Here is a 27,494-nt window from a genome sequence, read left to right as displayed (position 1 = left end):
GCTTTTGTCCCCTTCCCAGGCAGGGCATAGCAGAAGCAGACCCTTTTCATGTGGCAGGTTTCTGGCTGATGATGTATGACCTGTTGCTGCTCCTGAATGGTGCCCTTTGTTTCAGGATATCCCACGTGCCCCCTTTTTATTGAGCTGTTGATTCAGAGGGGCAGGAAAGTTCCACAAATCCCACTGCTGGCCAGGCTCTGGCCATGCCCAGGTGGGGAAGCCCAGGGACCTCACGCTTCCCAGCAAGCTGGCAGGAAGCCGTGGGCTGCCTTGAGGCAAAATACCCAAGAAGCGGCTTTCTTCATGTCAGACTCAGCCAACCATGTGTTTGGAGAGAACCTGGGAACATCCGCGTTGCCCCCAGCCCTCTGCCTGGGCTCTAGAAGGTGTGGAGTGTCGCAGATGTGCTGTCTTCACCCAGAAAGAAAAAAGCACAGCAGGTGGGAGCTAGGAAGAGCCCCCCGCCCTTCCCTGTCCCCTGAGCCAAGCTCAGTTAACGTCTTTCTCCATGACCAAGAAGCCCAAGGTGTGCGCCAACAGCTAAGGGAGGATGGAGCTTGGCTTCCTGTTCTGCAGGAAGAAGTCCAGCCAGAGAGCAGCCTAGAGCCACAAAAGGACTCTGGAGAAACAGGAGACAAAGTTGAGTCTTTACCCAGCAGGAAATCTCATCTCGGTCCTGACAGGGCAAGGATTCAAGGGCACACCTCCCTTGCCTTCTCTTTTCCTAGGTTCCTAGACCAGCCTGCAGTGGAGATGGTGGATGCGGGTAAGCAGCTTTGGGGAAGCAGCCATCAGGGGCAGGGCAGGTGGCAAGGCTGTAAGGAGGGAGACCCAGCAGCACCTTCCTATGCCTGCCTCTTCCAATCTAGGGTGAACCTGGGCTGGATTTCACCTCCTTTTTCCTCTCTCCATCTTGTGGCCGAGCTTCAGGGACCTGGCAAAGATGCAGGCGAATGGGGACTTTGCCAGGCCTTGACTCAGCCTCTCTGGGGTGACGGTGGTGATGAGCTCACACCCCTGACTGCTCCAGGAAGCCCCCGGCGCTGACTCGAAACTGCTCTTCAGCTCCTTTTCTGAAGCAGCTGCATAAATTCCACCAGGAATTCCCTACTTAGGAGACCACTTCCCCCAAATGGCCAGCTTATGTGTTGACTGCTGAAAGGAGACAGATTCTTGCTTTACTGCCTGCCCTGCCCTTCTGGGGTCTTTGTGGACCCTGAAGTCCAGATTCATAACCCAGGGAGTAGCATGAGATCAAAGGTACAATTGCTCTGTTGGTCCTAAGTGACTTCACTCTGAGCTCAGAGGCTCCACAGTACAAATGTTCAGAGGCACTGAGGGCCTCACCTGACACTTGAGAAAAAAAATACCAGCAAAAAAGAGGCAGAGGCCATTGCAGAGCCAAGAAATGACAAGTCAGTAATAAAGAGCATCCACACACTTCACAGTTGTAAATGGCTTTATGTTCTGATATGCAAAATAAAACGTCCATGCTATATAACAAAACAAACACTTGAAGTTCCATATCACCTGTTAGCTAATGTGTTTTCTAAAAAAGCTTTATCTGTAGTGTGTGTGTGTTTATATATATATTTATTTATATGTTTTATCTAAACCATTCTTAGTTTTTAATATCAAACATGTAATAAAAATTTAAATAGATGTCTTTCCAAATACCCCCTCCAATGTTTATTTTTATTAAGTTCATTCATTTGTAAAAAGCAAAGCTGAATTTGACATGTGGCCTGCATTTGTGAGAGAGATATATATATATAATATATATTTATTTATTTATATAATATATAAATAGCTATTCAGCATGCAAAGAGTTTAGTGATTTCCCAAGTTTGATGGAGAGCTCACCCCAGCCACACTGATGGCCTGGTGGTGTTCAATGCTAAAACGCAGGACTGAGGACTGTGTGAGTGCCACACTGGAGAATTCTCTTTGCTCCTCTGAGCTCACCGGCTGAATTTACTGGAAGAAACAATTTTTTTTCAATTATCTTTATTTCTGTTGGGCTTTCTCGCTCCAGAAGCATAGATTTTCTGAGAGCAGAACAGGCCCTGGAGATGCCAGACATCAGCTCCAGTGTGGCCTCCTGGGGCTGATGCCAGCGGAGGCGTGTTTCATAATTGCCCGTCATAGGATGCAGATGGTATGGTGCCTGGGAGGCCGGCTCTCCACACACCAGAGTGAGAGACTCTATGTTGGGGACCTAAGGGGAAGGGCTCTGTACTTTATTACAAAACCTGAATGATGACAGAGATGCTACTGGTTGCATTTTCCCTCCTCTGGAAGGAAAAAAAAACCTTTAAAAATACCCCTCAGGTGACATTTAGCACGTGCCCCTTTCCGAATGTCATCCCTCAGACCTCAGAGCTCCAGTCATCGATGTCTAGGCCAGTAACTGAGCAGCCAGCTGTACTATCAAGGTCCACGCTGTGGCTTAGCTGAGCCCACCTCTCGGGCCGTCTCACAGACTCTCCAGAAGCCAAAAGAGTGGGCCTCCTGCTACCAAAACCAGACTCTCAGCTCCCATTGCAAAGGGAAGGCCAGGAGCTCCAAGGTGTGCACAGAGCCCTCCCACCCCAGCAGCGAGAATCTTCCCGCCCCAGCAATGAGACTCTTTCCCCATGGGCGAGAACTCCCCACCTGGCCCCTGAGTAAATCAACCATTATAAAACCCTCTCAATAACTAACTCATATGAACCCTCCACTCCCATCCCACCCACGAGCATGTCAAGAGATGTCAGATAACAATAGACCCAGGTCCTGCAGCCAAAATCACTTCTTAGAGAAATGTGGTGTTTTTTTTTCCTTGTCATGACCTCAGTTGTATGTCAGAAGATGGATGTTCTCCAAACACATACATGCTCGCGTGCGCGCGCACACACACACACACACACACCACACACACTCTGAAATACCTTCCTGCGTTTCTTGGTAGAGTGCAGGCCACCCACAGAGGTTAACACTGGAGCAACACGGTCCCGGGGCTGTGGAGGAGACGTGAGAGTCATCCGTCGGTCCAGTTCTCCACAGTCCCCATTCCTGAATGGTACTGTAAGGAAGATTCTCGGGACAAGGAGAAGGTTTGAGAGTAGAGAAACTCATTGGCAGCATTTAGATGCGGCGAGGGTGGCTTCCTCTCACACCCCGGGGGGAGGCCACGCTCTCTTGGGAATGAGGCGCTGGGCCCCCGCTCTCGGACCTGAGACTGGGAGAGCTGATTGTAGACACCGAAGTGGGCATTTCCTGGTGGCTGGGAGCTCTGAGCGGAGAGGGTGGGCAGCCGAGGCATCATGGTGGTGGCGGTGAAGTGCGTGGGGAAGGGCTGGTACGGCACAGTCTCCATCGTCTGCACGCTATAGCTGGTGTACGGTGACACTGAAGTCCACATGTTACAGCTCAGCGGAGGTGGGGGCAGGTCGTCCACCCCAGACACCCCGGCAATCTCGGGCCCTGAACCTGAGTACATACATGCTTCTCTGGGGGTCACCTCACTGCAGTAGGAGGGGCTCAGCATTTGCTGGTCATAGGGAGGGGGGGAACGGAAATAGTGATCCTCCCCCACCGAAGAGGGGGCTTCCAGATAGGATCGCTTGCAAGGTAAGTCCAGGTGGCGGGCACCGTCTGCTGAAAGACAAAGTAACACTCAGGAAGAACCATTTCCACCAGCCCAGGCCCCAGAGCACCCTGCTGGATGCTGGGACAGCCTGTCCTTGTCCCTCCGTGCCTGCCCTCCCCATGTTGCCATGGCACTCCCAGAGCCATTTCAATCAGCCACAGCTTTTATAGGATGGTAGCCGCCAAGAAGTGGTCAGATTACGGACCCTACTCAGAGGCCACGGGGGACATCACATCACCGGACACTGAGGGCCAGGCTTAGCCAGGCAGCACTCGGCTTTGATCCTTCGCCAGCCTGATTCTTGGGAGAGTGAGAGGCCTTGGTGTGCAGTGGCATTCTCAGGATAGGCCCTCCCTGGCCAAGGAAAGTGGAGGCACTTGCCAGGCCAGCCCAGGCCCAGAGGCCACATCTGTCTGAGGTAGCCAGAAAATTAACGCCATGAGGTTTCTGCCTCCATCAGCTCCCAGGAAGACCTCAGGGAGCCAAAGCCACTTGTAGGCATGTTTCTGTTGCTTTTAGAAGATGAACTAACCTCACATGTGTTTAAAGAAGAGCCATCAGATTTTTACTACACAGATTCCAACACCACAGTGTCTACAAAATTAAGAAATAGAACTGATAATAAGTGAAAAAGGTGACATACTTTTCAGGCTAAGCAGGTACTCTGGGGGAAGATGACATCAGATGCCACAAATCATGTATGTGCCTTTTGACATCCTCCACCAGGAGGGCCTATCTGGAGTGGCATGACCTCCCCTGGGATTCAGGGCTGACCCAGGCCTGAGGGTTTGGGGAGCAGCCCACTGAGCCAATTTAAGAACACTCATCCGGGCTGGGTGCAGTGGCTCACACCTGCAATCCCAGCACGTTGGGAGGCTGAGGCAGGAGAATCAGTTGAATTCGGGAGGCAGAGGTTGCAGTGAGCCCAGATTGCACCATTGCACTCCAGCCTGGGCGACAGAGTGAGACTCCGTCTCAAAACAACAACAACAACAACAACAACAAAAACCCCACTCATCCATGGCTCATCTTGGCCTCCTTCCTCCTGTTTTCGCCAAGGATTCATTCGGGGAGCTCTGTGTGTGCGCCCACAGGGCTGGAGGCAGAGGGGCTAAGTGGGTGTGAAGGCCTGTGCTCACCTCTCTCTTCTGCCCCTGCTGGTGGCATCTGCCCTGCCCAGGGACACCTGCTCCTCTCCCTTGCCCAGCTCTCTCCTTTGACCCTCACTCAGCCCAATTCTCCGTCTTCTCTCCAAATCCCTCTCTTCTCCCTGCGCTAAGCTCTTGATCCTGGCAGGTGACCTACTCACTCTAGGTCAAGACTGGGCAAACTTTTTCTGCAAAGGGCCAGATAGTAAATATCTTAGGCTTTGTGGGCCACAGGGTATCTGTTGCAACTATGAAACTCTGCTGTTGTCCCACGAAAGCAGCCATAGACAACCTGTACGTAAATGAGTATGGCTATGTTCCAATAAAACTTTATGGACACTAAAACTTTAATTTCACCTAATGCTCACATCTCACGAAATATTCTTCTTTTGATTTTTTTCAATTGTTTTGAAATGTAAAAACTATTTTGTACAGGTAGCAGGCTGGGTTAGGTCCAAAGGCCAGAGTTTGCCAACCCGTGCTCTAGGTCATTGCGTTCTAATGAGACTTGTACAGGGGATCTCGGCGCTCTGCTGGGCTAGTCCCTAGGACCAGAGCTGAGGGAACATTCTGGATAGCAAGCAAAAGTCCCCAGGCTCATTCCGAAGGGAAATTCAGCAGCCCCATGAGGTCTTCTGGTGGAGTAACACGAGTCATTGCAATTCTATCCATGGAGGAATCAAGACCTGGCACAGAGCACAGATGTGATGGTGCCCAGCTCCGGGCTCCTACTCTTTATGAAGAGGCCTGGCACAGAGGGTGTCTTCCCAGCCCCCACCTATGTCCACAATAGCTCATCTCAACTCTCAAGCAGCCTCTGCAGATCCTGGAAGGAATGATTAGGTGGAAGGCCCTGCACGTGAGACACCAAGTCCTCCCTGTTCTGGAATTGAGGTTGCTTTGACAACAGCCCCAATCCCAAAACCTCTGGACTGGGAAGTGTCAGCCTCTTCCTGCACTTCCAGGCAGAGCCCAGCTCACCCCATGAGGCTCTCAGAGCAGTGACTGCAAAGCAACACTTGGAAAGGTGTCTGGGAACACCAGGGCTACAAGCTGTCTGTGAGGGTTCCAAAGGCAGCATGAGAGATGAGAACCAGCATCCCTGCACTGGAAAAGATGGCCCTGTGCCCAGCTGTGATCCCTAACCCTTCAGGCTCACTCTCCCAGGCCACACAAGCACCAGATGAGTGTGTGTGTGCTAGGGGGTGGGGGGGGCTGCAGAGTGGTTTCGGGGAGAACCTCACCCCTCCTCTGACCCTCTAGGGCTTCTAGACCAGGAGAGCACTACCTCGTCTTTTCAGGCAGTGATAGAAGAGGCTTGAGTCCCTCTGGGTGGGAAAGGTGCTGAGGGGCAGGTCCTGCGGCTCTGCGAGCTGTGAGTGTGCCCCGTTCTCGTGCTGGTAGTGCTGGAGTGCCTGGTGGGTGCCAAGCAGGGGGCCCATGTCCGGTGTGGCCGAGAGCTGGGGGGAGATGAGCCTCTGCCTCATGATGCTTTTGGAAATCACGGGGTATTCTTTGCTGAAGGGGTGGGGAGGACAGGAGGAGGGACAGGAAGAGAGTGAAGATACATTGAGGGTCACAGAGGCCACGTGCCTGAATCCCGTCTGCCCGCCCCACCCCCGGGCTGCGCAGCCCCACCTCTGCAGTCGGGCCACACGCAGGTCACTGTCATCACTGCCCCGGAATCCCTTGGCAAAAGGGTTGTTCTCAATTTTCAGCTGGGTGATCTGTGGGGAGAAGACACACAGGGTCACCAGTGTGAGGCACACAAATGTGTCTCAGTTTCCACATTTGTAAATGGGATCATAACACGTAACCTCCCTCCCTCAGGGGTTGCCCTCCAGCCTCACCTCTTCTCAAAACCTTCTTAGGGAGGAGGGTGGGACTGGGCTCGCCTCTGGCCCTCCCTCCTCCCCAACCCCAGGCACAGGCGGAACTGGGGCAGGTCTGGGGAAGTGGGCCTTGCCATTCACACCCTGTGTGTCCCTGGCTCCCTACTCCTTGCTCTCCACCCTCCGATTCTTTCTCCTGCTCCCCAGCCCTCTGCACTGCCGAGCTTCTGTCCCCATGGGTCTCTCCTGGGGACCTGTAACATCTTCCCAGTGAGCGTCCTGGGCCTGCTGCCTGAGTCTGTGCAACTATCACATCAGGCTCTGAGTGACCGTTCTAGATGCAGTTCCGACTCTGTCACTCTTCTGCCTAAAATCCACCACAGCCACGGCCCTTCCCCAGTGACCCCTGCCCACCTTGCCAGTCCCCATGTGCATACTGTGGAAAGCAGATGGGCGGCAGAGCACAGCTGTCAGTGACTGGGATGAAGTGGGGGCGGCCGGGCTGGTCAGGGCAGTAGCGAGGGTGGGAGGTGGCTGGGGCACCTCCGACCACAGCCTGGGAAGGGCCTCCGCGCAGGCTCTGCTTCCACACCCCCGCTGACAGCACCCCAGGGCTCCTATCCCCATTCCCTACCCCTCTCTCTGAAGGCACCAGGAGATGAACCAGGAGAAAGAACATTGTGGAATGAAAGGGCCCAACGCTCAAACCACAAGGCAGGCTCCAAGCTCCTGGTTTTTACAGTTGCCAATTTTCTCCATTCCCCAAAACACAGAGACCGTAATTCCTCTGCGCTGGAGATGGACATATCTAGAGTCCTTTTCCATTCATCATTCGACTTGCTCACGGCTCCAAGGGACTCTAGGCTTCTCAGGTCCCTGCGCTGGGCCTGCCCAAGCCCTGCTGGGACTCTGGCTTCACACTCTGCCTCTCTGCATGGTGGAAGAGAATGAAGGGTGGTGTTAAGTGGGGGCTGTGGGGCTGTGGGGCAGTGGCTGTACCTTGTGATTCTGGTAGGAGGTCACAGAGATGAAGGAGGTCTCTGGGAACACGTGGGTGCAGAAAGCAGTGTTTTTGGAGCCGAAAGCATTGTTCTCATCAGCCTTAACGATGTGGAGCCGTGGCTGGTACTTGTGCATAGAGTTGAGGATGATCTGGAAGAGAAGGGTCTCATGCTGAGCTCCAGGTCCCCATCCGCAAGCCCCAGGCCCTTGACCTCATTCATCTGGCCCTGGCCTGGTTTTTCTCATTCTCCTCAAAGCCCAGGATCCGGGGCCTACCGACCGGGACTGGAGCTCCCAAGTGAAGAACCAGGTGCCTGGGCCCCAAACTCTCCCCACTCCAGCCCCACTTAGCCTGTCTGCACCAGCACTAACGCCCAGCCCCAGGCCCTCCTTGATGTGACCAATTGATTGACTGTGGTAATGGAGAACTTGAGTCAGCCCTTAACAGTGTAAAAGCCCACTGTGAACTCAGCACAGTGTAGCAGGTGGAATTCTGAGCTGTCAGCAAAAGTCCAGGGTGCCACCGAGTCACTGACCTCAGACAAGTCACTGGGCTTCTCTGTGCCTCAGTTTCCACATTTGTAAATGGGATCATAACACGTAACCTCCCTCCCTCAGGGGTCCCCCTCCAGCCTCACCTCTTCTCAATACCCTTCTTACCCATGACCTGCCTCTTCTAGAAATACTTGGGTTTTGCAGGATGAGAAAGAGGGAGGAAGCTGAGGAAAATGTCTCACTGTAACTTTTTTTTGTCACATTGCTCATTTGTTTATGCATTTCTTTTCTTTTCCTTTCTGTCTGTCTGTCTGTCTGTCTTTCTTTCTGTCTTTCTTTTTTTGAGATGGAATCTCACTCTTGTTGCCCAGGCTGGACTGCAGTGCCGCAATCTTGGCTCACTGCAACCTCCACCTCCTGGGTTCAAGTGATTCTCATACCTCAGCCTTCCAAGTAGCTGAAATTACAGGTGTGCTCCACCATCCCCAGCTAATTTTTATATTTTTAGAAGAGACAGGGTTTCACCATGTTGGCCAGGCTGCTCTCGAACTCCTGACCTCCAGTGATCCGCCCACCTCGGCCTCCCAAAGTGCTGGGATTACAGGTGTGAGCCACCGCACCTAGCCTTGTTTATGCATTTCTCCATGTTCACAGAGGCCTGCTGATGGTGTGCTGGGGAGACCCAAATGTATCCTGCCTTCAGACCTGCCCAAGGCCGCTCCCAGCCCTCAGAGAAGCTCTTCAAGCGTTCAAGGTGCCAAGGTAGGAGACGGCACAGTTTCTAAAATAGTGCCGTAGAAGGCAAGAGGCCCCCGATCCGAAGGGCCCTTGAGGATGCCATGGGCTGGGGGAGGCGGGTTGCTGCGGCTGGACAAAGCTTAGCAAAGCGCCCTGGAGGCGCGGCCGCCAGAGCCCCCGGGGGCTGCTCACAGTAGTTGCTGCTCCAAACCTGCTTCATTTGGCTGCGCCCCACGGTAGCAGCTGCATCATGTGCCATTAAAATGTATTTTTTATCGTTGACATTTGCCAGACGCCCTCCCCATTGAAGGCAGGACCAGGAATTTGGGGCATTTTATCAGCCCTGCGGCTTCTGTTAACCCTTTGGTTTCTGTCCTGGCCGGGCCAGGCGGGCCCTCGGGTCCCCTTCCCCTCTGAGCTCCCCTCTCTGTAGCTGGCAGTGCCCTTTCCTTGGGTTGGTCATTGGGCTGCCGCCCTTCTAGGTTTCCAGGGATGGGACCTGGTACTGACGCTTAATGAAAGGTTTAACCCATTAGTGACCAGAGTGCCAAGAGAAAGGCCAGAGTCAGTCTCTTCTATGGCAAGCCTTGGCCAAAGTCTCAGTCTGGGAAGACTCTGCTCTCATCATGCGCTGGGGCACGGGGATAGCCTAGAGAGCCAGCTCAGCTGACGAAAGGGTGGGCCAGGACCTGGGCTGTGGGTACCGGCCTTTCCTGGGCTCCTCGGTTGAGCTAGGTGACTCCATCCAGCAGGAACCACACTTTCTGCCTTCTGCACTGGCCACTGCCCACTCAGCCCTCAGTGACAAACCTCCAGACCCTCACGAGGCAAGTACATAACTCCCAAACCCCAAACCAGGTCCTGCAGCTGAGGACCTGCTGCCCCACTGGGGGCCTGCCGGGTGAGGAATGCAGAGTGAGGCTACAGGACACAGGTCCCGCTCAGAGAGGCCTCGATGTTTGTCCCTTTCCAGGACGCTGGGGATGCTCCTGTGGCGAGAGGAACCGGGCCTGGAAAACACCTCCTGGTCCCTTTAGGTGACTCCATCACCGTGCACTATTCACAGAGCTGCAGGCGTCCACAAAGGACCCACATTCCTGGAAGATCCAGCAATGAAATACCTGGGAGGTGGCCCGATAGCTCCAGGAATGCCCAGTTCCTACCTGTGCACCTTTGCACGTGCAGGTCCCTCTGCTGTCTTGATCTTCCTTTCCCATTCTTTTCTCACCTTCTGGGCCTAACATCTCTTCTAGGAAGACCCAGCCCTTCCAGGAAGTCTCAGGTACAAGGGCCTGCTCTGAATGCCCCTGAAACTTACTTCTCATGCGTTATCTACCTGGCTGTCATTCTGCATCCTAGTGGCTTCCTATTTCTTCTTGTCCCTTCAATTAAACTCTAAACTCCTCAGGAGAAAGGGCTATACCTTTTATCCTTTTTGTACCTCCAGGCTCCTTTGCCCCCAGACAGGATCTAGTGAGTGCAAGGTCGGGTTTGAGAGTGGGGAGATCTGGGCCACGACCACAAACCCTCCGTGGGAACGTGGGCAAGTCCCCTCTTCTCTGGTCTTTGCTTGCTCACTAAAGATGAGATCGTCTCTAAGGCATTTTCCAGGTCAAAAGTGGTGATGACACATGTGCAGAGATGATCTCCCATGAGCTCCCCGATGGTCCAGCTCCTTGGCCTGAAGGCCTCCCCCGGTCACTCTAGCTCTCCAAAGGTGGCAGCACAAAGGGAGAACAGAGACTGTGGGCTGAGAGAACCCAGGACAGAGCCATAGGCACCAGCACCTCATGAAGGCTGTGCAGGACACTAGGACACATGGCAGCAGCCACCCTGCTCCTGTGACACCTGGGCAGTCACAAGCAGTTGTGGGCTGGTCAAAGCCCTGGGTATCATCATCAACTCCCCTTCTCCTCACTGTCATCCACCTCCAGGTCCATTCAGTGACCGATTCCTGTGACTCTATCTATAAAACAAAAGCCCCTCCATTCCCTTTGCACACCCCTGCTTCAGGCCCCACCATCTCTGGCTGGGCTGCTAGGACAGCCTCCCCCCAGCTCCATCTACTTTCTCTCCATTTCCTCCGGAAACGCATCCCATCAGTTCACTCCCTTGCTCGGAACCTTCTGGGAAATTCAGGAAGATGTGCATTGCTTAAGAGCAGGGACTTTTGTATTTCCTCCTCTTTCCCCCACATGCCCTCCTACCACTGCTGCCAGTATATAGGGCTCAATAAATGCCTTATATCCACAAGCCACCTTTGATTGTTCCCTCTTGACCCTTGGAATAAAGGCCAAACTCCTTAGCCCATCAGACAAAGTCCCTGATGACTAGGGTGGAGAGACTGCCCAACACATCTTCCGAGGCAGGGAACCAGCCAGGCTCACAGGGAAACCTGCAAAGAGGGAAGCTGCCAGTCCTACAGGGGCAGGTGGGAGCCACTAGGTGAGGGTAACCCCAGTCATAGAGAAGTCAAGAAGGGTGCAGACGCCTTCATGATCTCTCTTCACCAGCGTCCAGTCCTAAGCAAGCTCTTCTCCTTCTCCAACCATTGGGGTCCCCATCTATAAAGCGGGGCCTTTGACTAAGTGGTCCCAAACACCCCTTCTGACTCTGACAGTCTAGAACCTGGACAGGTATCTGGAAGAAAGTCCCACCCATTGAGCCAAGACAAGTATAAACTTGAGCCTTAGTCCCATCAGCCGGGAGAATGTGAAACCAACTCAGTGACTCACACACCTGGCTTTGCTCGGAAGTTCCTCAGGCGCCACATGAAACTACTTTGCCAGAGTTTCACATTTATATTTGCTGCAGAGGATATGGGGCCAAATGGGCCAGCCACGTCAACAACCCCACTACATGACTGGTTCCGTCATCATCATCGTTTCACAGAAATGGGATTCATTATGTTCTGGCCACAATTCAGAAGCCTGTTCTATTTTAACAACTGCAATTGCGCCAAACGTCCCTCTCCTCAAGAGATCGCCATAGGGTGCTTAGCCAATAAAGCCCAGATCTATCTACATTGGAATCACAGAACATTAGGGCATGGAAAGGCAGGCCATTGAGATCATTCGTGTCCAGCTCTCTAATTTTACAGATGAGGAACAGAATGCTGGTAGTGGAGACGTGACTCGCCCACGAACACACAGCTGGTTGGAGACACAGTCTGGAGCAGGATCCAGATGGCCTGTGAGAGAGCACACACTGCTCTCAACAAGCTCAGAGTTAATGAGAAAGTGTCAATTAAACACTGTAAGGGACTTGGGTCAGCAGGCCCTACAGAACACAGAACACATGCTATCTGGATGCTAGCCCCTCAACAGTGTGGCTAATGTCCATTTTGTCAGATACGAAAACCAGATTTACCCTGTATCATAATTTTACTTTCTGTGACTACCTTCTCCATCATCCTTCTGATCCTCCCCAGCCCTACAAAGAGGTTAGGACAGTGACAGGATCTCAGCTTAAACACCAAAGAAGAAAAGAAAGAAAACTGCGACGCAGAATGATAAGAGGTGCATCCAAGGAAAATTCAAGCTAGAACTAAGTCAGGGAGCCCATCAGCCCACTCGAGAGGCGTTGCCCAGGGAACCTTAGGCCTCACTCCCACGGGAGCAACACTGGGGTGGTACCGTGGGGCCTCCAAACCTTCCTGCCTTCTGCCACAGCAACAGCAGTAACAGCTGGCACTTACTGAGCATAGCTTATGTGCCAGGCCCTGTGCTAAGTCATTTACATCCACCATAAAATTAATCTTTACAGTATCCGTATAAAGTAGGCATTAATTATTATTGCGCTTATTTTAACGGGCGAGGGACTGAGGGTCAGGGAGGTGCAGGCATTTGCCGAGCATCAGACAGCCGATTTCAGGCACAGCCAGAATTGGTACTAGTTTCCAAGCCTGAGTTCATACCTTAACCTGGCTGGGGAGGGTGGGACCTGATCTGGAGTTCAGGGCTTGCCACATTGTCAGGGATCAGCAAATGTGGGAGGAAAGAAGGAAAGAGGGAGATAAATAGCTCTGGGTCCCCACTGGCAAATTAGCAGCATAAGCTTTGGGGGGACATCTGCCCCTGGCAGGGGAAGTGGCTTTGCTGTCTAATTACCACCCCCTTCAGGAGTTTCTCATGCACTTACCATCCACCAGCACCCACTGGCTTGCCAGACACAGTGGCTAGGCACTAGCATGTCACAGTGATTGGAAACCTCATGGTTTACTATCTAGTGGGAAAGTCACATAGTAACCCCGAAACTGAGCAGAAATAAGTGGTGAGAAAATGTAGTGAAAGAAAGGCTGTATTTATCACGGTAACAAATCAGGTGACACACCTAACAAGAAACGTGCAGGGCCATTTCAAGGAAACCTGAATATGCTTTGAAGGACCAGAAAACCCTCAGCAAATAGAAAAGCCTTCCTATCAGTCTTCTCTAAGTAAATTTATAATTTAAAGCAAATCCAATAAAATACAAATAAGCTCCTTTTTTTAACACTACAAGCTTATTCTAAAGTTTATGTGAAAAAATAGTCAAGACTAGCCAAGAAAACTCTGAAGAAGATCAAGAAGGCCCAGTCCTGCCAAACACTAAAACCTATTATCCAGTCTCAACAGTTAAAAGACTGGCGTGTGAACAGGCACACATTCATATGGGGATTTAGTGTTCAGAAATAAGGCACCTCAACCAGGGGAGGAAAGGGGACGACTCAATTAGTGATGTTGGGACAACTGGATAGCTCTGTAGAAAAAAAAAAAATTGGATTCACACCTCAAATCAATGCCAGGATAAATTTCAAAAGGATCAATGGTTTAAATGTAAAAATAAATCCATAAAATACTAAAAGAAAAGTCCCTTATAAGTAAGGAGGGGATTAGGGCTTTCAATAACTCAAAATCCAAAATCTATAAGGAAAAGACTGGTCAATTCAATCAAAAGCATTGGCGTGGGAATATCACCACAGGCAAAACCAAATGACAAATGATCACCTGGACATGTGTAACTCATCACAGATAAGAGCTACATCCTCCTAATTTATAAGAGTTCCTAGAAATTGATATCGAAAACCTACAAGAAAAATGAGCAAAGGATGAGAACAGCAGTTCACAGGAGAGGAAATTTATTAAAAGAAGATGCTTAACCTTACTCATAATAAAGGAAATGCAAATTAAAGCTAAAACTGATATCCACATTTCACCTGTCAAACTGACAAAAATCCACAAGTTTGTTCTCCCACTCTTGTTGGTAAGGCCGTAGCAGTGGTGGAAATATATACATCAGTACAGCTCCCATGGAGGGGAATTTGGTGATATTTTCAAAGTTACAAATCCATGTACCCTTTGAACAGGCCATTTATCTCACAGATATACTTGGCACAGCATAAAATGGCATATGTACAAGCTTAATCAGAAGAGCAAAAAATAAAAAAAAACATCTAATTCCTTCAACAAGAACTGGCTACATGATTTCTGAAACAATCATTTTGATAAAATTCTATGCAGCTGCAGGCCAGGTGCAGTGGCACATGCTTGCAATCCCAGCACTTTGGGAGGCCGAGGCAGGTGGATCACCTGAGGTCAGAGTTTGAGACTAGTCTGATCAACATGGTGAAAACCTGTCTCTACTAAAAAGAAAAAAAAAAAAAAAAAAAAATTAGATGGGCGTAGTGGCAGTCGCCTGTAATCCCAGCTATTCAGGAGGCTGAGGCAGGAGAATTGATTGAACCCGGGAGGTGGAGGCTGCAGTGAGCCAAGATCACACCATTGCACTCCAGCCTGGGCAACAAGAGTGAAACTCCATCTCAAAAAAAATTAATAATAATTCTGTGCAGCTGCAAAAGGGATGAGGCAGCTCTCTCTAAATGGACTATTCTCCAAGAGATATTATTAAGTTTACAGAGAAAATGCAAAAAATGTTTCTATAGTATGCTACCTTTTGTGTGTAAAAGAGGGGATTCCGGAAAAGAAATTGGTAGCCGTGGTTGCCTGTACTGGGGGTTGAAAGAAACAGTGGATCAGGAACAAGTAGAGAGAGATGTCGTATTGTAGACATTTTAATTTATTCAATGATTTATGTTTAAAGCTTGTGAAAGTATTTCCTATTCATAAATAAAATTTTAAGATGCAAATAGGTATGAAATTATAACTTTGGCAAGTACTAGCATGAAAAGGTGCATAGTGCTCTGACAGCATGGAATGAGGACCCCAATCTTTCTCTCTGAAGAAGGTGCATTTGAGCTTGGATCCCGCAGCTCAGGAGTAGCTACCTAGGCGAAGAAGATGGGAAAATGGTCTCAGGCCTAAGGGTGTGGCAGTCAGGCCTATGCCAGTTATGAAGCCCAGTGGCTAGAGGGAAGTCGCATATTAAGGGGACTAATGCGTGCTACTTTGTGACTGAGGAACTGCAGTCCACACCTCTAGCCCAGGGGCTAATGTAGCCCCTCCAACAATTGGACTCACTGTGTCAGAAATCATAAACTGGCCCTCCTTCCTCAGCAATCTGGGATACTTGCATGCCACCATTTCCTCATCGTGCTATAGGATACAGGTCCCACTTATGATCCAGTGAGGCCCTCCCCAACTTCCTGAAGCCCAGGTATTGCTAGAAGCTTATTCAGAAGAGGAGAAGAGGAAGAAAGCCGAGGGAAGCAGCTTCCTTTCCCATCTCATAGTCGCCTGGCACAGGACCCTGCCAGGTGTGGGAGGTAGTGGCAGGCAGGAGGGACAGTGGGCAGGCAGCTTCTGTGGCCAGCAGAACAGCAGAAGCAAAGCCGAATTCAGGCCACTTGGAGGCAGCTCATCCAGCCCCAGCCCCATGGTCCTTTCTGCTCCTGCCTGGCCCAACCGCGGGACTGGAGCTGACTCCCAGGTCTAAATCTGCCCTCCTGAACCTGACTTCCAAGGTTCGGACTGGAAAATTCCTTGTGGGTTTCCGCTGTGAAGGCTTTCCTAATCCCACAGCAAAAACCCACAAGGAGTGTTCTAGTGAGAACTCAGTCCTTTTAGGAGGTTCTGGCCATGTGGTCTGAGAGGTTCCTGTTCCAGGGCTCCATCTGCCATACGGGACAGGCTACCAGGCCCAAGACTTCAACCTAAGGTCCTCAGACTTCAGAGAAGAGCAGCATTCATGGAAGAAAGGAATCTTGAATGATAGGAAAACCCGGATTATCCCAAAATAGCTGTTCCATACCTCCGCCCCCGACAGTCAGGGCTTCCTGCTCTTTGAAGCCTTAAGGCACCAGCAAGCAGACACACGGGCTCTCAGCCACCCTGCTCATCTCCTGGGATGAGGAAACCGGATGGCTTGGGCCCAGGGATCTCCAAGCTAGAAGGACACTGAGTCCACCTGTTGGACCCCAAGATGATACCACAGCCACTCTCACGAGCTCTCAACATGCCCTTTCGCGAGGAGAGAGCCCACCCTTTTGGGCAGGAGTTGGGGGTGAGGGCTGCCAATAGGAGGCAGCTGCTCAAGCTCCTGGGATACCATGAGGATCCCCAAGAAAAGTCCAAGCCCACGTGGCTGGAGAAAGTCCCTTGAGGCCTGGAAGCTTTCAGGGCAAGCTGAAAATGTAGAAGTGGTTGTGCAGAAGGAAGGGCAATTCCCAATACAACGTGGCTTTTCCCCAGCCTCTTGCACTGAGAAGCCAAGAAGGGTGATTCCTTCATCCTTCAATAGGAGCTCACCACTCTCACGGGCGCAGGCCAAGGGGCAGAAGAAAATCAATGTCCAAATGGGTTGCTGTGCCCTGATATGTCCCTCCACAGCCCTTGTCTGAATGGCCAGAGGCTGCTCCCTCTTCAAGGGTGCTCTAAATAGGTGAAGATACCGCAGCGAGAGCCCTGGGTACAGAAAGGCAGTGGAGAAGCCCAGAGACACTGGACCGGGAAGCAGAAGGCCTGGGTCTGAGATGGTACCTGGGCCCTGCCACACCCACAGGGCTGTTGTAGCCAATAAACTGCAAGTACTGGGTAAGTGTGGGGATGAAGGGAGAAGGAAGATGCTCTGCGTCCCACTTGTCCAGGGAGAAAGCTGAGTTCCTGTGGATAGTATCCCTATCGTCAAGGCAAGGGAAGCCCCAGGCAGGCATGACAGGTGTAGCCAGGGGCACCCCCAGCATCACAAGCCCATCAAGCAGCCTCACTGGCCCTGATTTCTATGCAGGTTATCACAAACCACTCACAGACCCAGGGAGAGCCACTGAAGAGGTTAGCCAGGCTGTGAAAAGCTACTGCTGGGCTGTGAAGGCCAGAGCGCTCTCTCCCACTTCCTAAAGAAGGCCCAGCTTTCCATCCCTTAACTCCCTCCGCTCTCACTTTCTAGACGTCGGGGAAGCATAGGTGTCCTCTGAGACATCCCTGCAGCTGGTAGCCCTGACAACAAGCTGGCGCATCCAAAATCCTCTCCAGGTTTGGATCCTTAGGGACAAATGGCCACCCAAAGATGCAGCTCCCCACAAGCTCTGTATTCGCCCCCCATGGGGTCTGTGTGTGTGTGCAGTCGTGGGCCAGGTTCCCTAGCCTCCCAACACAGAGACCCTCCCTACCCTTTGAGGCTGGTGCCACAGCCTGGCCAAGCATAGGAAGTTGGGTAGGAGTTGACTGGGAACGAAGTCTTGACCAGGATGGTGCCCAGGGAGACCCAGGAAGCCCCTCTGCCTCTCAGCTGAAATGCCCTGGGGCTGGGGGAGGTGGGAACTTGGCTGATCCTCCCCTTTGGGAATCTGCCTGCCCTGTATGGGAAACCCAGTATAGGGACTCACGAACCAGATAAGTCAGGAGTTGACTGCGTTAATTAAGCATTCTCCTAGCTGCTTGTTTATAGCTCACCAATGACTCAGAAGCGAACTGAACAGATTCTGAGAAATTAAAACTAGAAGCTCATTGCCAGTTACATACCCATCTATCAGAAAAGAAGCATGGCTGGAGTTTTCCATAGGAACTATGCTTCAGAGCTCGGGCGTAAAAGCGGGACATACCTGCATATCTTGTAACCCCAACAGCCACACCTGCATCTCGAAGCCTCCACTGCCCCTGCCCTGCCCTTCCCCAGTAACCATGGGCAGTCTCAAGGGGTGGGGCCTGTGCCCTGGCAGATAGTACCAGGTCCCTAGACTTCTGTTTGCCACACACTTGAGCTAAAAATTTCCACATAAAAATCTCTTTTTTGTGGACTTGCCAGGGCCAGATGGGGAAAGAATGAGCTTGGGCAGCCTGGATGGGGCGTCAGCAGCATCCCTGGGGCTTCAGAATCTCTTCTGTAAGGACCAGGCCAAACCCAGCAGGAGCTAACATGTGAGCCAGAGCAAGGTCTTTCCTTCCAGAAGCAGGCGGCTCTCAGGCCAGGCAGACGGTACACACCAAAGAGGGGCTTTGGAACACATCCGTGACTCTTGCTCGAAAAGGCTTACCCCTCTTGTATTATGTTCCAGCAAGGCAAGATTTTGGGGAACCGAAGCTGAGATCTGACCCGTCACCTTTATCATCATAGCTGCCATTTATTTAGCACCTCCTACATGCAAAGTGCTTCCTGTATACCCTCTCATTTAAGTCTCACAACCATGAAAGGTACATATGGTCATCTCCATTTTCTAGACAAGGAAAGTGAGGCTCAAAAAGGCTGGGACAATTGTCCAGAGTTACCCAGCCAGTAAGTGGCCGGGAAGGAAGTCCAGCTCTCTGCAGGCCTCAGAGGCTTGAGCTCCTTCCCTAAACTGGTCAGTGAGTGCCAAAGCCTGGAGCTGGATCCCGGAGTGGATTCTCCCTATCCCCAGCCTGGCCTGTCCCACCCCTAAACCTGCCCCAGACTTGCCCCCTGAGGCCAGGCAGCCCCCATGCTTACATGGCCAAAGGGGTCCAGGTGGTTGTTTGTCAGCTTCAGCTTCTGGAAGGAGACCAGCTGCCGCATCCAGTGGGCCCCTGTGGCAGGAGAATCCGGGTGGACATACAGCCTTCCTGGCATGGCCGGCTCAGCCTTCCCTGCCACCATCCTGCCAACAGAGCAGATAAGAGCAGGCGATTACTCCAGGGGCTGGTGAGGCCAGATTCCCTGTCCCCTCTTGGAGCAAACCCCCATTGACCAGAGAAAAAAATAGCTTCTGGTCCCACCACATTGTCAAATTAGTACTTCAAGGGTAGGAGTGTGAGGGACAGAGGAGAAAATGCTGAGGAGGAGAGAGCAGTTCTGAATCTCCTTTATTTTAGTGCAGTAGAAAAAAAAAAAAGGGAGGTTACAGGGAAATGGGATCATTTAATTGAAGGACTGGGGCTAATCACAAAGATATTGTGAGGAGATTTAGGCACTTCTATGCATAGTTACACTTATGATTTAAATTTTTTTTTTCTTTTTAAGAGACAGGTTCTCCCTCTGTCACTCATGCTAGTGGCATGATCATAACTCCCTGCAGCCTCCAATTCCTGGGCTCAAGCAATCCTTCTGCCTCAGCCTCCCAAGTAGCTGTGACTACAGGCATGTACCTCCATGCCCAGTTAACTTTTTACATTTTTTTGTAGAGACAAGGATCTTACTATATTACCCAGGCTGGTCTCAAACTCCTGACCTTCAAGTCATCCTCCTGCCTCTGCCTCCAGAGTAGCTGGGATTACAGACATGAGCCACTACACCTGGTATGATTATGATTGTCACATGTTATAAATTATATTATTTAGAGGGAGCTTCTCAGAGGACCTAGACAACTCTCAAATGGCTTGTCCCCAAAACAATGGTAAGAAATTCATTGGTAGCTCTCCCCGCAGCCAGAGCCTGCTCTGAGTTCTAGCCCGGAGAGGGAGAAGAAACAGAAACATGGCCCTTGCCAGGACGTGGCCACCAAATCCTGCCTCCTCGGCCCAATCGCTCCAGCTCTGTGGCTCACTTGCCATGGAGCCCAGTGTCCTGGCTGGCTGCTCGCTCCTGGAGCGCTGTTCCGAGCTCCCAGGCAGTCAGGGACTAAGGAGTTGGCCTCACGAAAGGTAGCCCAGCCTTTATTTACCTGGCCCCTTTTGGTTTTGTCCCTTTACCTCTCTATGTCTCCCAGCCCCTTGCCAAAGGGTCCTATCTACCAACCCCCTGGTGGAGCCTCACTTCGTCCGGATGGCTGGAGGGGCCTGAAGCCAAGGAGAACATGGAGAAACAGGAGAGTGCCCCCACACAGCAGGTAATGGCCTTGCTCTTAAAGTCTCCAAGAGAACCGCTCCCATCTTCCCCACAGTGAAGCACTGACAGAGTCTAAATCTGGCCAGTGTTAATGATTTGTCTGTCACCTGACAGCATAGCCACCAAGTCCTGACTATCCATGGCCATAAGGAGAGTACAGACCCTTGCAATCCACCAAACTCCCAAACATGCAGCTGGTTTTCAGCCCAACCCCAGCCCCACCTGAAGCAGGCATGCAGACATTCGCTGACCACCTCAGCCTCTGCACAGCCAGTTCCAGGCAGTGGACTCCAGCCTGCAGACCTGGGCAGTCACTCAGGTAGCTAAGAAATCCCCCAGACAAAACACTAGGTGGGGGCGTGGCAAGTGGGCAGTTGAGGGAACGTGGGTGATGCGGCCAGGGTCCACTTACCATTTGTTGTCACAGAACTTGTAGCGATGGTCATCGGCAGGGACGATGTCAATCAGCAGGATGTACTTGGTCTTGGGGTTCATGCCTGTGACTTTTACCTTGTAGCTGGGGAACATCCTCCTGGGGGAGCCGAGGGGTGAGGCGGAGCGTGTGGACAGAGCACCAGGAGAGATGGAACAGAGTGAGCAAGGGGGTGGAGGGGTGGGGCAGAAGGCCACTAACAGGTGCTGCCCTTTTGGCCAGCAATCCTGGCATTGGTCGCAGCTGTGTGACCTGCACAACTCACTTCCCCCTCTGCCCGCGCTGCACAGGGAAAAGATGGCACTGGCTGCTGTCTCTGAGCCTCTGCAGCCATCAGTCTGTGTCTAGGAGGAGAGTTTACACCGTTTCCCAAATTCACTTATCCCCTCCCCCATAATCCCCTAAGACTTGGGGCTAGTGCCTGCAAGCAGCTGAAGCACAGAGACCCCAGTCAGGATTGTGGGAGCAGATTCTGACACCAACCTTGCTGCCTTAATTTCCCTCCTGTCCTTTGCCAGCCCCCACACAACTGAAGTTCTGGGGTGCAGTTATAGGGGGCCAGAAACCCCTGTCAGCTGCTTCCATAAATAATGAGCTGCCTCCTCTGGGTCATGCCTCTGTGGAAACCCTTAGGCCTAAAACCAGCTTGCAGGAAGACAGGAGATTGCTGTGCAAAACCCTGCTAGGTTTGGGTTCTTCCAGTGTGTCTATCAGGGGTATTTCTCCCTGTGAACACCTCACCTGGACCTGTGCACCCTGAGTATCAGGGGAAAGTCGGTCCAGGAGCCTCATGGATAAGAGAGGGCATGGATTCTGAAACCACCTGCCATGGGCACGGCCTGGACCCCACTGACAAGCCTTACGCAACTTGCTTGAACCTCTCTGTGCCTTGGTTTCCTTATCTCTAAAATGAGGATAACACTACCACCTATCTCATAGATTGCTGCGTGAATTACCAGGGACCCCTGCTGCATTCCACCCTCAGCAAAGTAAATGGAGAAGTGGTATGACCTACTGCTGCGAAAATGGATTCACCAAAACCCAGAAAGTTTGTCATTTCCTGCAGCCCATGCTGAGGCTGTCCAGGGCCCTGAGGTTCAGGGCACATTCTAGAGGGGGCTTCTGCACACCCCTCAGCACCTATGCACACACAACAGCACAACGCATACACAAACGCTCTGGGCACAGCTCCCTCCCCTAGTCACTAAGTCCCTGACTTCACCAGAGGGAAGAACGGAACTTCCTCACAATCCTCCTCAGACTCCATCCCCCACCCCAGCTGATCTTCCACAAAGGTGTCCCGCAAGAGAAACAGGATCCAAACCTAGCTGAAGACACAGTGAAGACACTAAGCCCCACTGAGCTGTGCCACTGCCCGGCTGGTCCACTCTGGGACAACCATCAGGTTGTTCTCTGCCTCTCACTAATCCAAGACAGTACGGGACCCTGGAGAAGCTGTCCAAGATGTCACAAACAGCTGATCAGAGGCCCCTATTTTGTCACCAGGGGCACCAGCTTACCTGGACAGGACAGGGCTTCCAGAAAGGATCAAGACCTCTATAAGCTGGCAGGCCCTAAGCCCAGGCCAGGACCCCGACCGAGGTGGAGGGTTCACTTCCTTGCCAAGCCACGCCCCACCCAGCCCCGCCTGTGCCCCTCTGTTGCTGGAAGAGGCCTGTTCAAGCACCGCAGGGCCGGGACGGGGGGATGTGGGGTGTGTGTGCCCAGGCGCATGTGAGCGGTGTGCAAGTGCGCATGTGTGGATGTGTGCGTGCCTGGAGGGAGGAGGGAAGTTCTAGCTGAAAGTCTAGGGACTTATAAACCTTGTGGAAGAATTTGTCTCAGATGTCAATTGAAAGCATTTTCAAATGTCCACCCGGCCCCCTCTCCAGGAATGGGGGAAGTGAGGGGCTCAGGAACCCAACTCTGCCTCCTGCTTACCAGCCCTCCTATGGGGCCTGGGGACGCAGCTGGAGCTTGCACCACCCTTTCCCGGCCCTGCCTCTCTCCTGGTGGGCCAACAGCTGAAGCAGGGAGGGCAGCAGCTGCCTCGCCTCCCCCTTCCTTGGGGTAAGGCCAAGAATCCTGCCCCCTCCAGGCCACCATTTTGTAATTGCCACAGAAACAGCCACAAAATGGGGCAGCCCTGGCCATACTTGGGCTGGCCTGGCACCGGGGGCCTGCACTCAGCTTGTTTCCTGTCATCATTCCAGGTGGCAACAGCAGAGGGCAGCCATGGCTTCCCTCCAGGGCCAGTGTCCACACAGGGGGCCAGGAGCGAAGGGCTCACTGCCACTTTGGCACGCGTCATAGCCTAGGCTGAGAGGAGGCTAAGGGGCCCTGGCCTTCCCCTCTCCTTCTCCCTGCTGGGCTTCGTTTCCACAGCCCAGGAGGCCAGGCTGACACTGACTAAGTGCTTTCTGGAAGGCCTTTGAGGAGCCTGTTCTCTGCAGCCCCAGCTGGTGTCTTGGGACCTGGCCCCTCCTGGAAGCTGATCATAGGCCAGATTCCTGACTGATAAGGAGATGTGGGCATCGGCACAGGGAAGGGGAGTACCTCCCAGCCTCGCTTCCCCTGCCCACCAATTCCCCTCTACCTAAGGCAGCAGCACTCAGAAGCGGAGGGACAGGGAAGTAGGATGTCTGGTCTGAATGGGGAGTTCAAAAGCCCTCTACTGGGGCCTGAACTGCCTCAGGGAGTTCCGTTGCCTTCAATGCAACAGACTTCTAGGTCTTGGCAGGGTCCAGTTGGGGGACTGCTTCTGAGCCATGCAGAACCCACTCTGGGGTGGGGTGGGGGGCCCTAAGCACTATCGTTTCCCTGCCTAGGTGGCTCCAGAAGGAGGAAGGGTCCACCCAGGGTTGGGGAAGGGCTGCCTGTGAAAGTGAGGTCCCCTCTGTCCCCTCCATTGGCTTCCTGCCCAGGTCGAGGGGAGAATTCAAGGCCCCTTGGGCATCTGCCTTTGGGTTCTTGAAGGGACTAAAGTTGGTGCCTAGACGCCTGACTTGGGGGTGTTCCCCAGCGTGGCATGCCTCAGGCGACAGAGGCCAGGCTGGGTTTGGGAGCTGTGACTTCCTATGAGCTTTGCCTCTCTAATGAAAGGTTTGAAATGATGGAGTGAGATGTAAATTGTTTCTGTGATTTATGACATAGAATGTACCTGAAAACCAACACCCTACGGTGGAAAGCAACGCCTCCCTGTTTGTGTGTTGGGGTGGGGGAGGTGACCAAGAAGGAAGACACTGCGGGTGCCGCCTGTGTCCACGCAGGCCCTGCCACCAGCGCTGGCGGTGAAGCCCGCCTGTCCCAGGCACTCTGCGCTCTACCTCTGGGTCCGCCCCAGCGAGCCCCCTCCTTGCGCGCTCCCCCTTCCCCTCCCTGCACCCTCTCCCTACGCTCCCTACCCTCTCCTTGCTCCCACCCCATCCTCCTGTCCCTCCCTCTTCCCAGCCCGTCGGCACGCTTTCCACGTGCCCCGCACCTTCTCTCCGTGCCCCAAGCGCCCCCTCCATGCTACCCCAGTTCCCCGCGACCCGTCGGGCTCCCGCGCCCCCAGACAGATGGGGGCTCCCCCCGGCACACGCGGAAACGGCTCCGCCAGGGGAATAAACAAGCCGCCTGCTCGCCGGCCCGGGAGCAGATGAAAGCCCGGGGCTTCTCCTCTGATCATGAAACAGGCTCTGAAAGGGTGCGGGGCTGGAGTCTTTATCTATTCATACTCGGAAATGGCTTTAGAATGAACTGCTAAGATAAGCTTCCTCGGACGTTTCTCGGTGTTGGAGGCGCGCGGGGAGCGGGGCGCGGGGCAAGGGTTTGGGGCTTTTTTTATTCTGGCAACAAACCCGTAACTGCGAACTCACTGCTGCGGGAACACGCAAGTTCTAGCTGCGCTCCGAGAGCCGCGGGAGCTCCCTGGCCAAAGCGGTGGCCAAATTCAAGGCGCTTACTGTCAGCCCCTTTCCTGGGGAAAGGGACAGAGACTAGGGGATACTGCTAGATTCTCTCCACCTGGAGGGTCCTCCAAGCCCCAACCCCACTGCAGCCCCGACTTTCTTGGAGGTCCCTGGGGACCCTCCCTTAATGTAGGGGAACACCAGCCAGAAGGGGTCAGAAGTCTAGAGAGCAGTTTCAAAGGTGGGGATGGCTCTGACTGGGTAGGCACACAAGAAGGATTCTGGGGCGGTGGTGGTGATGATCTATTTCTTTATCTGGATGAAGGTTACACGAGTGTGTTTATTTTGTGCAAGTCTGTAAAGCTGCACCCTTAAGACGTGTGGACTCTTCTGTAGGAATGTTCCACTTCAATACATTTAGGTTAAAAATTATATATGTGTGTACACATACACAGGCGCCTTGGAGCTCAGAGTCTGAAAAGAACCCTACAGCAGTAAAATGGCAGGGGTCCCCTGAAAACCCTTTGTTTCTCCAACCCTGATGTCGGCGGGGGCTTTTCAGGAGGAATTCTGGGTGTGCGGAGAAGAGGCCAGGGCCCAGCATCCAAGGCTGGGGTTAGGAGTGGGGCTGCTGGTGCCACCTACACTGAGACCAAGCCTTTTGTAGCCAAATGAGTTCCGATTTTGTAGCTAATAAATCGATTTCCACATTTCACACACATACACAGAGGCATACACACACGGTTTTCTAATTCACCCAAGGCATACTTAAGAAATCTTTTCCCTGAGGGAGGGGCAGGGGTGAGAGTGTGTGGAATGGATGTTGTTTTGGAAGATCAGTTGCTTCTCTTAGATTTTTTTAAAGGCACTTCCTTCTGATAGACTTTTGCTTTCAGAAAATACTTTAAAAAGAGATCAAAGCACTCTCTCCCCAACCCACTTTCCCAGTGTCTTCAACCCTTACTTCTCTTATCATCCACGCCACTGGGCTCTGACGCTCTGTATACAGAGTGAGGGCAATTGGCTTTGAAGCCCCGGATTAAGCCGGGCCAAATCCTTGCCTCAGAATAACAAACAATACAGGTTCAACAGGAGTTCTCATCGGTAGTTCATTTTTCAAACGCAAATTCACTGTCACTAACACAAGCAACATTGAACTCAACAGGCTATGAAGGCTGATAGTGGAGATTTATCTGGTGGCAAAACCATGACCTAGGAGTAGGGCAGTGAGACAGTTAGGCAATTTTCATTTTGGGGAGGTTTATATTTAAAATTTTTTGTGGAGCTCACTTTTATCTATGTTTGGGAGAAAATGCAGTTTCTCACATGTATCAAGCTTGGCAGGGATGTGGGGAGGCCAAGAGAGGGATCTGCTGTCTGCAGCTATCAGCACGAACCCTCTGGACACAGAGACCCAAGAGACTGAGATGGGCTGCGGAGGGCTGTGGCCCCCATTTCACACCTGACATGGAGGTTGCTGGGTATTCAGAAACTGGTGGCTCCCACTGTGGTTGGCATTTTATCCACCGGGCCAAATTGTTTGGCAGTTCACAGTCACAATCCAGTGAAAGGGATTCTTCTCTCTGTTGACCTTCAAGACTCTCAAGGACCCAAAGGGCTAAGGTAGGAAGGAAACTTGTGATCCGAGAACTCAACCTGGCTTGAGAACATTCTGGCTCGCCTTCTCCAGGGCCTGCTCCTGCCCAGCCAGATGGCACTTAGCGTCCCTAAATCAGCCAAGGTCTCTAGGGCAGAGCCACAATCCACGCTGAATAGGACCCCATAAAAAAGCAATCAAGGGAACTTATCAAAGTAGGGGTTGTGTTCTGGGGGTGGGGTGTCTCATCTGTTTTCCTGTGTGGACCTGGTAACTACCTAACTTCCCTTCTCTGGGGTTTCGTTTATGTTCTCTCGGTTCTCCTCCAGCTCTAGCCATCTAGGAAGCTATGATTCCAGGTTTAGCAGCAAGGCCCAGACTGACAAATGGAAGTGTACCAAGAAGGGTTCCAGTAGAGGCACACAGTATTTGGGGAGCAGGGAGAGGCGCTGGACAGGATGTTGAAGAACCACAACCTGAGTAAAGTAGATCAGAGCAATACAGTGGTTGCTGAAGGAGGGGGGCAGCTATGAAGGAGGAAATGGGGTCTGTGAGGGGTGAGGGGTTGGAGGCATGAGACTAGTGATTTTCTTAAGAACCAGACCCGGTGCAAGGATAACTTTCTGCCAGAGAAGTGAAAGGCTGTGATGGATCCATAATTGGCCAACATCATCACAGCCATTTAAAAAATATTATCATAATTCCCTAAGGTCCATCTCTAAGCCTCAACTAGGATCAAGCACAAACATCTGCCTGAAGCTGGCCACCTATGGAAGTATGTGTATAAGTGTACGTGTTGGGAGAGGGAGGAGGAGGACCCATGCAGATGCAGGAAACACCACTGAGGAAAACAAACAAAAAAAACTACTTTTGTTTAAAATGCCAGAGGCCAGACATGCCCAGAGAACATGCTGGCCAGTTATTTTCAAGAGACAAGGTTATTTCTGCTGCCTAAAAATGGAAGTTCTGAAACTTTCTCTTTCTTACCTTCTTTCCACACCAGCAGGCACAAGAAATAGCCTCATCCCCCTTCGCACTCGATCAAGTGGATTATCCATTTACCAACTATCATCCACGTGATTCCCTGGTTTGCGTTTCACAGTGATAGAAAAGGAAGGGACAGCAGATAGGTGTACGGTCACTATTTCCCTGACACCGCTGAGCTACAAGGAGACTGTGACTTGCCCAAGTGCACTCAGCCAGAAAGAGGCAGGGCCTGTGACACCTGGCTTCCACGGTCCTCAGTGCCTGCTCCATGTGGCACCCTCTGCCAGCCCCTTCATGCGTTTTCCTTCCCTATCTCCATCCCCAAAATACAGCAAGCTCAAGCCCTAAAATAAACCTACTTTCTCTCCTGATAGAGGCCCTGAGTGGTGATGCCACCTCCCTGGCTAAGACCTGAGGGTGGCCAAGTGCCCAGACCTCCACCCTCAACAAAATAAAGGAAACTTTATGAGGCCTGCCAGTGAGCAGAGACAGGAAGGACCACAGCACCCCATACACTGCACACAGCAAACCAGCCGGCTTTTTGTTTCCTTTGAATAGTCTATCGTTCACTAAGTGGTTCAGCAGAG

At 52.2% G+C, this 27,494-nt stretch overlaps 1 protein-coding gene across 2 annotated transcripts in view; it reads right to left on the bottom strand.

Annotated features, from left to right (window-relative positions):
* Positions 1–1,441: 1,441 nt before the first annotated feature.
* Positions 1,442–27,494, bottom strand: part of TBX4 (T-box transcription factor 4) — a 32,483-nt gene continuing 6,430 nt past the window's right edge. The window contains exons 3-8 of one of the 2 annotated variants that reach the window (XM_032162580.2): positions 20,410–20,529; positions 18,684–18,831; positions 7,611–7,763; positions 6,418–6,506; positions 6,068–6,297; positions 1,442–3,636 (exon numbers count right to left, since the gene is read on the bottom strand). In XM_032162580.2, coding sequence (XP_032018471.1) covers positions 3,020–3,636; positions 6,068–6,297; positions 6,418–6,506; positions 7,611–7,763; positions 18,684–18,831; positions 20,410–20,529 — 1,357 coding nt within the window. In that variant the 3' untranslated portion in view covers positions 1,442–3,019. Of the gene's footprint in view, positions 3,640–6,067; positions 6,298–6,417; positions 6,507–7,610; positions 7,764–18,683; positions 18,832–20,409; positions 20,530–27,494 lie in introns of both variants that reach the window. The other variant, XM_032162579.2, reaches the window with a different exon arrangement.

This window comes from Hylobates moloch, unplaced genomic scaffold (genome assembly GCF_009828535.3).
Source record: "Hylobates moloch isolate HMO894 unplaced genomic scaffold, HMol_V3 SCAFFOLD_10, whole genome shotgun sequence".
In the NCBI taxonomy this organism is placed as follows: domain Eukaryota; kingdom Metazoa; phylum Chordata; class Mammalia; order Primates; family Hylobatidae; genus Hylobates; species Hylobates moloch.
Note: the sequence above shows the minus strand (reverse complement) of the source record. Positions and strands in the feature narration are given on the sequence as shown.